This window comes from Fulmarus glacialis, unplaced genomic scaffold (assembly GCF_000690835.1).
Source record: "Fulmarus glacialis isolate BGI_N327 unplaced genomic scaffold, ASM69083v1 scaffold28517, whole genome shotgun sequence".
NCBI lineage: Eukaryota > Metazoa > Chordata > Aves > Procellariiformes > Procellariidae > Fulmarus > Fulmarus glacialis.
In genome coordinates, this window is record NW_009224291.1 from 11,702 (window position 1) to 23,828 (window position 12,127).

The 12,127-nt window shown below is 38.1% G+C and overlaps 1 protein-coding gene across 1 annotated transcript in view; it reads left to right on the plus strand.

Moving 5' to 3' along the window:
* The window catches only part of DCDC2 (doublecortin domain containing 2), a 67,522-nt gene that overhangs the window by 11,283 nt on the left and 44,112 nt on the right, over window positions 1–12,127 (plus strand). Inside the window, exons 3-4 of the mRNA XM_009582114.1 lie at window positions 11,716–11,792; window positions 11,908–12,039. Of these exons, the coding sequence (XP_009580409.1) occupies window positions 11,716–11,792; window positions 11,908–12,039 (209 nt within the window). The remainder of the gene's footprint in view (window positions 1–11,715; window positions 11,793–11,907; window positions 12,040–12,127) is intronic.

The window sequence follows — 12,127 nt, forward strand, 5'->3', positions numbered from 1 at the left end:
CTCAGCAGGTAAGTGATGACATGTCTCTTGCACTGTAGCATTGTGGTAGTTGTTCTGCATGGAAGGCTGGAACAAGTTTCCTAGGGAAAGTCTGATTTTTCAACTCCCATTTGATGGCCTCTGCAACAAGCTAATCCCCCAGAATTGTCACATCCCATCTTACTTTAGACTTTTTGGGGAGAGAGCGAAGGTAAAGACTAACTTCAGATTTCTGCCTTCTCCCTCTTTCAACCAAGGACAGCAGTAAGGGTGAAAGAAGGCATTTGTCCCAGAAACATGGGAAAATTGTGTGTCAGTCTCAGCAAATTGCAGCCAAGTTCTTGGCTGTTTTAAATCCTTGTCTCAAAACTTTTTATAGTTATATTACTGGTAGGGAAACTAGTAATAAGATTTCATCCTGACCCAAGCTAAAGCTTTGATACAAACTATTCCTCAGGTATGTTTCCATCTATCACTTCTTTTGGTAACTGATCTTCTTGTTTTGCAAGAGATATCCCTTTTGTACTGAAGGTGATCTGCAAGTACAAATACATTTTAAATTATGTGCTTGAGGAATCTAACAATTAATCTCTTGAGGAAGTATGGACCAACAGAGTTACCATTTGTTTATTGTAAGCTTAATTGTTTGTAAAAGGTACTGAATGTTATTTTCCAATTATAATGTGTAAAGTATGGACGTTTATATTTCTCTAGGCACTATCTCTGATCTAGATGGTCTCTCCCTGTGCACTCAAAAAGATGAATTTTACTTGTCATTGGGGCTGGGTAAGCTGCTGAAGAATTAACTGAGCTTTTGTATTTGCAAATCCTGTGGGCAACTATTTGTTTTAAATTCTCTTCGTTTCACAAAAATGTGTTCAGCTGAAACCTCCTTTCTTCTTTGACTTCTTATGACCAACAGTTTTTTAAACACACTGAAGTAAACGGACTTTGCAATATGTTACTGTAAAAGCAAAGAATTGCAGGCACCTAAGAAAAGCAGATGTATTTTGATATTGAAGAACCAGTCTCTTCCAACCGAAAGAAAAAAGGAAGGTTATAGTGTCTGTATGAAACAGCATCTATTATCAAAAGTTCATAGTAGGCCTGCATTAATCTGCTTTACTGACCATATAGGTAGATTTGCCTTTGGCTGATAGCAGACGGATTTTCTTAGGTAGTAAAAATATTGAGGTTTTTTGTCTGCACTTCACTTTTTCTCCTGGGCTTCTAAGACAAGATGATTGTGTGGCAAGCTCTGACACAAGTATTTTTTGTGCTGCTCAAGATTCATTGCCGTTTGTGTTCAAGTTGGATTTTCTTATGGACTTACATTCTAGAAAAGCATTTATAAAGTTATTTAAGAAAACTCTACTTATATGTCTTAGTCTACGTAAGGGACATCAAGAGTTAGCTCTAAACTGTAGAGAGGTAAGGATGATGTAGATTCCTTTCCTTAGGTTCACCACTGTTTTCTATGATGTTTAAGCAGTGAAAACCTCCTGGTCCACATTTTATGACATTTGCCTGCTTATGGTGTGTTTATAACATTATTACCCATCAACTGGGAACTGCTGTAGGGCAGTAAATATGAAAATGGACGTTGTAAGAGCTGGTTTGGGGCAAGTGTGTGGCTGGTTGAGGAAAAGTCACTTTACGCAATTTCTTTGAGTGGTGGGTTCATTCTGGAGTGCTGTCATTTAGCATTAGAAGTGGCTGTGTATGGCTCTTGGACTGTTGGATTCAGTGATGCGTGTCAGGGCCCCTGGTGCAAGGGGTGCTCTAGGGGCTCTCTGCCAGCCAACCACCAGGTCTTCTCCTATCTTTCCAGCTCTACATTCCTCCCATGCATTCAGCCTGGGTACCCTTCTGTAGTTCTGTTGCCTCACATGTAGTAGTTGTGTCCTGGTCACATCTTTCAGTGGTTCATCACTTTTTTTCACTGTTTTACATAAACGTATTTTATTGTTCCATAACTATATTTCAATTGCAGCTTCTTCTTTTATCAGGTGGTTCAGGTGTGGTCATATTTGGCGGAGTATTTGTAGAATGTAATAATCAATATTTTTACTAATGATTCTTCAGAGGATTAGTAAAGAATCCTTAAAGCTTTCATACATGTATGACCTGAATATTCATATCTGCATGCAACCCCAGAACATCCATCTCTAGTGAAAACACTTGATAATTACAAGGATTTGAATGAGTGTTTGAACATTTTGAAACTTTTCAATTTCTTTTTCTCATCCAGTGCCTGTCAGTCCTCACACACTGGATGACACAGACATGTGCTAGGACATGGAGCAGAGTGCGTTTGCTTACTAGGAAACTCCATATTTTAAAATTCAATTCTTTTAGTATCATTTATGGCAATTGTTTCTTCTGCATCCTTTAAGTGCATCTTTGTTGCTAGACAATGGAGTCACCACTCATCTGTTGGCAGTGATGTGATTGGATTAATTTGTAAAAATTGAATTTTGGAAGTTTATAATGTTGTCTTGATTTCACAAATTATTTTGATATATTTATGCTGGATATACCTTGTCCCTAACATACTTGCATATTTTTTCCAAGTATATTCTCATGAAAAATCCCAGTATTTATAATTATTGTTTATTTCAAACCTAGCATTTATCATACCTGACAAATAATGTACATGTCTAATCATAGGAAAAAACTTGTCATTTTTCAATGAGTGGACACTTGATAGTTTTGTGAGGGTAAGATAGTGCCTGAATAGATATTAGAAATTATTCCAGCGTGTGCAAATTACAGCCATTTGATGTCAAAACAGTCTGTCTTCACAGGATATTCTTTCCTAATTCTTTCCTAAGAATTAGAAAGAAACAAACATGATTTGTGCTACCAAAATTACTGTACACAAAATATTTGTATGTCTGGAAACGAATTGGGTATAAAGGTCCACTTCATATTCCTGTGCCAATATGCAAAACTAAACCCTCTTGCTATCTGACCAGTTTGATTTCTTCTACTGCTGGTGTCACAGACTGAGTAAAGAGTTTCTCATTTTCTAATGCTGAATTAATTAGGAATTTTACTGTAGGTGTAGTTTAGGGAATAAGACCATCAAAATGCAAAGATTAAAAAAATGTGATATACATCTTTAATCTCCTGAGCAACATCTTTAATAGCTAAATTTTATATGTCATTGTTTGGTATTTAGTATCCTGGTAACATAATTAGCACAACAAGATACAGAAAACAGATCGTCTTCCTGAGTGTTCATAATCTAATACCAGGAGGAATCAGAGAAGAACTGACCAGACATCCAGTTAAAACATAAGCTGTATCCTTTTTTCCTAATTGGGCCTATGAATTAATAAAATTTCTCTTTATATAGTTCTGTATACCTGAATTGTATAATTCTGAGTATTTTAATTAACAGCTAGCTTACAGATGGATTTAGTGGATTTTGGAGCAACAGAAAGACTTGTAGAGGCTTTGGCTCATGCCACTGGAGATTTCATGGTCTGTATTGTGTTTGATATGAAACTTAAAAGTTGATCTCTTCCTTGATTAACGTGGCTGCCTTGTTCTGTAGGGTAACTGCTTTTTCTGGTCTGTGGGGAGGCTGGGAGGAAGGGAAGAGATGCCAGTACTACAGCTTTTAATGAGGCATGTTAGTCTCGTTAAAAACTTGTTGCTGCATACTAAATTGACTTACTGGTAACATTAACAACTTTTACCTTTGATTAAAAATTATGAAAAAAAAGATTTTTGGGGGGTTGCTTTTTGTTCTTCAGCTGTCACTGTTCACAGGTTCAGGCCCTTCTGGTCAGCCACGAAGGCCAGAGACTTCCTTTTGGTTTAAATGAGTCTAAGGAATTTGGGGAAAATACACAAATTATGAGAGGCAAAAATGGTCAGAATTGGCAGTATTATGACAAAAATGAGCATCAGGATCTATTTTGCTTGAATAAAGTCTACATTGTTGATCCCATCATTGTGTATGTTGTAAGCAGTGTAGGGTATAGCATCATGCAACTCAGAGAAGAAATAGGAGCTATTCCTGGGATCCAGAAGCAACACGTGTGATCTGTTTTGGAGCACTGCACAGGCTAAGTGCCTGGGCAGGTAAGGCCATGCCATTGTCTGATTTATCCCAGCTGAAGATCTGGCCCCTAATCCAATGCCCCAAAATTATGACAGACCTCAGGTGAAACATTTTTCTTTCCAGGGCTTAGCTATATGGGGTAAGACTAACCCCCAGATGCACAGGGATATGAACCATTTCACTTACCATGGCTGAAAAGGAGGGCGACTTACCTTGGAGGTGAAGAGAGTGGCTTAAATACTTTGGGAATTTTGTAGGAGCTTTGCGGTCTAGAAGGCTCCCTGAATCAGTACATGACCGTTCATTCTGGCATAGTTTGTTTCCAGCTCATCTATGCTTTATGTGGGCTGAGACGTTTGTGTACTGCTGTGGAGTTGTGACCTATTTATGTAAGCTTGGAAATCCGGTCAGTTAATAGCAGTTTGAGTGGCGCTTTGTATCCACACCAGTAGAAAGGCTAGTAGTCTTTTGCTCAAGGCTGTTTTGTATTATCCAGTGTACCATCTAGCAATGCAAAGTAGCCAGGAAAACGTAGATTATCTGGGTTAATTACTATTTAGGATAACTGAAATGGTTTTGTACTGACCAAACACCTCAGTGAGTTTGACTCTGCATCTTCCATCAAAGTGTATAAAAATGCCCATTTAAAAAAATGTTGTGTTTCTATGAAATAGGTAAGATAAGATGTTTCCTATGTTGTAATAGCTTTAGAAAACTTATCGTTCTAATTTGCTTTTGATCACTGAACCTTGAACATTCCTTTTTTTCACATCACAGGGTGGTGACGGTGTGTATAAATGGGGTTTTGGCTCTTTTGACCCCAGTTCTACCCTAGGGGAATGCAAATATTTGTTCTCAATTTTCCTGGGCACATTGATTAACAAACAGGCCATTGTAGCAAACTGGCAAAGCCATGGCTCATTGCATGAGCTGATAAATTTGGAATGTGACATTGTGTTGAAATATTTAAAACTTCAAAAGGTTAGTTATAAAGTGACATGAGTAATGACTGAGATGTTCATAGCACCCGAGACTATATTAATACAGCAATAAGAAAGGCCAGCTCTTAAACCTGTATAAATCAAACCAGCACAGACCATCTGGTTCAGGAAGGTTATGGGTTTTGACTGTTGTTTTGCTGCCATCCAGTATCGCTTTATAAGTACATGTAAACCTGTAAATCTTGCAATTGATCAGTTGCCCCCTTTGATGGGGGACACTTCTGGTAAGAAAAGGAAATAAATCAGATAGCCATATAATTTCTTAGCTATGGATAACTATATGCCAGTGTCTTCATGGCAGCCTGTGAAAGTGCTGCCAGACCTCTGTACTTAGCATGTCTCTAATTATTTAATATACACTGGAGGGAAAAGAAAAGCTAAGAATGGCACATTTCTATTTGAAACTATTCTCACGTGCATAAAAGTTACCTTCTTAGAAACTAAATATGCAGCATGGTATGTTCAGAGGACAACTAAAATACTATTTAATGAACTGTATACTTTTCTGATATACAAGGATTGATTCTCTGAAGTGTCACACGCCTCTTGCAAGTCCCAAGTAGCCAAGAGGAGGTTGGGTAGTTTGCTGGGTCTGTCCCGCTTTCCAGTCTGTATTTGAATAATAAGTGTGAAAAGTATAATGTAACATTCATAGAAGCAAAAACTTTATGCATGGGGATCAGCAAATAGATTCACACCAACCAAAACAAATACACATCATTTTGCTACATGTCCATTTTATGGATTATGTTTTGTACATTTTACTGGTTAACACATTTCTGAAGAAAGAAGTTCTTTTTATCTGTGTATTTCAAACCGATGTGTGGGTTGCTCAGAGTCCTTACATGAATAGCCATTCTCAATGATGATTTCCCTGTAATGCCATACACGTAACGTTCTCTTTCCAATGTAATACTTTTTTGAGTTAGAAGCATTGCATCAGCAAGCCCATCCATAGTGTTCTAAAAAGGAGTAACATGTTTTTAGTTGATCTTCCGTCTTTCATGTGGTCAGCTGAACATAAACATAATAGAAATTTTTGTTCGAAAATTATATTAAATTCATGTATATATGTATGCATACACACACATTATATACATTTATACACATATGGATATGCACACACTAATTAAAAATGGTTTTCTTCCAAAAACTATTTTTCATATGTGTACATATGGTAGTATACCTGCGGTAATGGTTTGGCTGCTGATCATTTTGTTTTGGTTTTTTTTGCCAACAGTCAACAGTGGAAGATGTAAGTACCTAAAGTAGATTGTGCATGTGTATGTTGTATATGTTTGCTAAGTGTTTTGTCTGTGTTTGTTAAATTTTGTTAATATTTAACATATTTTTTAGTATAAGGGAAATATGTATAGGATGTTGTTATAAAGCAGTTGTGAGGATGTGGATTTTTTTACCATGTTTCAATTAGATGCTGATCTGCATTTTGGCTTTGTATTTTCAAAGGGATGTTAGGAGGCACTCAGCTGCAGCTAACGTTCAGCAACACAAATTCAACCACAGTGAATTACGACTGAAGATGAAAGCTGGGCTCTAAGAGACTCTCTGTAGAATGTATTCTGAAATTCGAGTGTTTACAGCGATCTGAAAAACTGCAGATTAATCCCCCTCCCAGAACTTAGCCTGTGTTGAGTTTAGCTGCTTTGTTTTTCTGCAAGGTGCTTTGCAAAGTTATTTCACAGGTGGTAACTCCTCTCTGAAGGAAGAAAGATCCACGCTGCTGTTGGTATGAGGCACTGTGGGAAATAACAAATTCTTTGTAGAATAGAAAGGTAAAAATTATGGTGGTTTTGCACGTCTGTGATCCCATGGTGTATTTCCAACTGTGTTTAGCTCTTGTTGCCTTGCAAATTTTCATTTGATTTATTGCCTCCAGCTTGCTTAAAGTTCCCTCTGAGTTTCAACTGATATAATGCTTTCTCCTTCCTCCCCTAAATGCTTTGTGTTGCTGCTGCATGTTGTCATGTAATACCTCAGATGAGTATCATCGCAAATTATGAAATGTTGGCAACATTTGTCAGTAGGACATGGAAGCTGCCCTTGAATGGGTGTTTTCAAACAAACTGAAAATGTACGAAATTTAAAGATAAAATCATAATGGGGCCAGACCATTGGTTAATGTAAATCTGCTTATAATTGCTGACGTAAATGGGAAAGTGCTGATTTACATCAGCTGAGAATGTGGCTGGTGAAATTAAAAGAAAATAAAGAGTTTAGGGGGCTAGTGATGCTGGTCTCTTAATGTAAGCACAAACTTTCACCCAAGACCACATCATTGTTAATATGTAACTCTGCAGTGCCAGAGGGGTCAGGCTATTCCAGACACTGCAACATTGTGGTACCTCCTACAAACGAAATAGGAGCAGAACCATGTATTCTTTAATTAAATTCTGGATCAGGTCTTCCGCTGGGGTGGTTTGGCATAACTCCATATACTTCAAAGGAACTAGATTGATTTCCAGTGGCTGAGCACTTGGTCTTTTATTAATGTATACTTCTGTTTATTGAAATTATGTGGCTTGCTTTTTGTAACCATAAATAGTTTAACATTGGTCAGGCAGAACTTGTTCTAAACTCTATGAGATAGTAACTTGAAGACTAACAAAACTAACAATCAGGTTAATTAGAAGAATGGTGTATAGGATGGTTGGTTGGTTGGTTTGTTTGTTTCTCTTTTTTTTTAAACCACTGCAGTATAGATCTAGCCAAACTGTTTTTTAAAAGAGTGGCTTCAGAGCAGGCTAGGGTAGCTTGTGCTGAGTGTTTGCACTGCTGTACTTGGTAAGCTTGATATACTATGCTGTAGCCAGAATATACATTGGGCATCTGTAAGAGTTATCTCTTGTGCATTGTGGAATACTATATTTTACTATATTGTAGTTGCTTACATGTCTGCATGCTTGCCACCTTCAAAATTAAAGGCGTTGTATACAGCTCATTTGCAGCACCCCTGTGCAGGCACTTCCCTTTGTTTGCTTTTTAAAATTTTCTTATAATTTATAGATTTATTTTCTCCTTTCCCCTCTCTTCTTTGCAGCATCAGAGTGTCCCCGTGTCCTGGATGAATATAAAGAGTTTATCTTTCTTTTGGCACCTGAAGTAGATTAGGTGTAAAAAGTGCCTTCAGGAGGCAAGGAGTCCTAAAGACGTTAGTTATGGCTCCTCTTCCAGACAGACAGCAATAGCTTAAACATCTGCCTAAGAGCATGTGGGACCCCAAGAAAAGATGCAGTACGCTTGCCCCCACTGTTCATGTCAGGTGTGGCAAAGACTCTTCAGAGAGTTCTGTGCCACCGTGGCCCAGCATCTGCTTAATTTAGTCTGGGCTACTCTGTTCCAAGTGCCCAGAAACTGAGGTCTTGTCTATGCACTGTGCTAAATACTTGTGGGTGTTCTAATAGTGTCATAGTCATCTTAGTGTTTCCATGCACTGATTTTTGTGGTGTTACATTAGCAAATGTAATATTGCACTAACATATTCTTTACACCTTTTAATACAGGAGGTACATTAGATTTAAACGCACTTAGCAAAACAATGCAAGATTGTATTTTGTTCTGGTTTAGGCCATGTTTAGGTAGAAAAGACAAATATTAAGTTTCTGCCCAAGCTGGTCCCATCTTACAGTCCCCTGCAGTTTGCTTGTTTAAGAACAGACTGACTTGTTAGGCCACAGAAGGCTGCCAGAAATATTAATGACTCTTTGAGAGAGTAACCCAAAAGACAGACTTGCAAGCTGATGCCACAGTATCTATTATTGGCAGAAATACAATCCTTCGAATAATAAATGAGCTAACATCTGTCAGGTTGCTTGTTTTCTCAGGGGCCTGGTGATTGGGCTGCATGCAATAACATGATGGCTTCTGAGGAGCCTACATCAAAATTAATGGTTTCATCAGCCTGCAGGAACAACTAAATAATTGGGCACACCTGGGACTATCCTAAAGGGCTCCTTTATGCTTAGCGAATGCTTTCTAACTAGTTCCAGTAAAGTGTGGATCATTGAAACCTGAGTGTTGCAGACTGGATCAGAGAACTTAGTTTGATGGACTGTTTGGAGTGTGTGAGAGCTTGAGCGTATGCTCAAGTGAGTAGCAATTTTTAGAAAAAGTGATATAAGGCTTTACTAGTTATATATTGAATACTTCATAGGGGATTAGCCTGGCAACCTAGCAGCTATGCAGAAAGGTGTAAGAGCAGTCTAAGTTAAGTCATTCCCATTTTGAATGCAACCTGTGTTTGGAGCCTACGTATTAGGACCTGATGCTATAGAAGTAAATCAGTATTGCCTCAGCCTTCAGTAGCGTACTCTTTAGAAAGTTACCTTATTTGTTCTGTATTCTGAAGCTCTCTATTAGATTGCTTACATTGGGCAAATAAGCCTTAATGATTGATGCAGCAATAGAAATGTTTTCAGATGTTGCAGTTTAAGGTGTGTTTTCTTTTTCTTCCTAGAGACTCAGTAAAATTTCATCTCAAATTTTGGTAACATAAACGACCAGTTATGCTCTGAAAAATGTGCTTTAAATGTTTCTGTGAGAATGGCTGAGCTCCTAAATTATTTGGCAGTCTCCAAAAATTTCTTTGCCTCCCCTAATGAGCTATATGATAACAACCTCTTACTCTCTTTCCAAGCCTGTAGTAGTATGTGTGAATCTTCCACCTGATTCAGAGCACACTGGAATTAACAGCAAGTCTGTGAACTGCAATTACCTCAGTCATTAAGACATAGCTTATGTACAGTCTAGTGCAAAATTTCTCATCATATGAGGCCAAGACAAACATGTATCTACGAAATAGACCTTAAGGAGTAAATACACTGCCCAGTAAATTTCTTGCACAAAGAGAAGATCCCCAGCCATTCCAGAAGCCTGTTTCCTAGCCTGGTCCACAAGCATTGCTGTCACAATACGGCAATAACATGTTTCTTGCTGTCTCTCCTCTTGTGGAAGTCTCTGGCCAAAATATCCCTTTGCACTGAGCTTCAGATCATCATGCCCCTACTGCTGCTGATTGCTTCTGTTTAGTCACTGTGCTGTGCAAAGGCTAATTCTGCCTTCCTCCATCCACGACCAGCGTAGGCTTTCATGTCCTCTGAGTCTCTCAGAAACGGAATATTGGGAGGGCTACACTGCTCACAAGGGCCTTTGAGAAAGGCGAGAGCTGAAGAGAGTTGAATTCAGAATAGATACGCTTCTTTTTTAGCAGTCATTGAGAACAGATATTGTTCAACAGATTTACCTGTTGCTGTCTTTCACTTGAAGTGATTGTACATCAGGGAATGCTGGTTTTGCTTTTGTTTTGTTTTTGCTTTTTCCCTAAGTGAGCTATTTTAGCTCCAGAATTTATGTGCTTGGTGCAGAATTTGCTGTGTGAGGTTCTTTGGGTTACGTGGGAAGTCAGATTTGACTATTTTAATAATTGGTTTTAGCCAGTTTGAAATATCTAGTAGGTTGAGCGCCCCTCTTGCTTTTTTCATTATATACAAAATAAAGATCTGGAAAGCAGTTCTGTCAGTACTGAATGCATTTGTGTGAAAATCCATGCAAAGGCTTAAAGCACTGGAGCCCAGACCATTTTCCATAAATTAAATGAGAAGTATTGGTTAAGTTAGCACAAAGTGTGATAAAGCTGCAACACATCACATCATTAGACTGCTTTACATAGTGACTGGAACATTGCCAGTTTAAATAAACTTTGTACATCTATTTGAAAGTATATCTCTGTGCATGCTGGCTATTTAATCCTTTAAGCTTTTATAGTGTTTTTCAGAAATGTAGCCAACTTGTTAATGCATATACTGTGACTTTTGAATGTTTGTTCAGGTTTGACACCTTATTTTGATTTGCTAATTACAGAGAATTAAAAAAAAATCTTCCTAATGATTTTGGAGTTTGGTTTTATCCCTTTTTTTTTAATTTGAAAGTGTGTTTATAAATGCAATAGGGAATCCTAGCTAGGCAATATTGCGTAACTTTCTGTTCAGTATAATGGCATTACTGCTGAGCCACCTGATTGATCTCAATGCAGTGTCTGTTTAAAAGAGTACAGGGAATAATGCTGGGAATTAAGTAGCCTATGTTTTATTCTGAGAGCTAAAAATCTGCAGTTCACCTCACTTGTGAGTCATTGCCCTAAAATGAGGATAGTATTCAGCAACCTTTATAAATCACTGATGGATTTGAATGTAAAGACCTGCACGAGAGCAAAAGAACTTATTACGTAATAGCAGAGAGACCTACAGATGGCATTTATTGTTAGAGAAGATGGTTTAATTGCCTGGGCCATGGTTATGAGCAGTAAGGACTAAGAAAGCAAGAACAGCATTTGGGAGTGTTGCTTTGTGTCTCTAGGAACAATGGCTGAGAAGTCACCAAAGATGTCCATACAATTCTGACCTCTCAGGGGAAACCATACGTTGTGCCATACTGCACTGTGGTATACTATGCTGTGGTTGTTATTCAACATGTATATGAACCTGCAGCAGTAATTACGTATGGTCTATAGAAGGTGAAGCTGGAATGGAATAAAATGCATGTTTTAAAAACAGGAATTTCTTTCTGCAGATACACTGTCCCCCTTGCTGGTGGTGGTCAGGGCAAACTCTTTAAAAAAAATTCTAAGTCTTTTTGTCCTTGTAGGTCAAGCCAGTTACTCACAGTAGAATCACTGTCTCAGCACGGTTTCGAAAACCACTCCAGGAGCCCTACACTATTTTGTAAGTAGAATTTTCAGTTAGTGAACTGCCATTTTGAGGGGGGTGCGGTGTCTTAACTTCAGATGAGTTTTGCTTAAAATGCTCCTCCAAATTATTTTACTTTTCTTTATTCCAGCCTGATTGCTAACGGAGACCTTATTAGCCCTGTAGTGCGCCTCCTCATTCCCAGGAAAACACTGAATCACTGGGATCATATTCTTGAAATGGTTACAGGAAAAGTTACCCTCAGAAGTGGAGCTGTTCACAGGTATTAGGAAGCTGAATATTTGCAAGATACCTTTGATATGTGTAGATATGTTTTTAAAACTCCATAGGTAGATATAATGGATCATTCC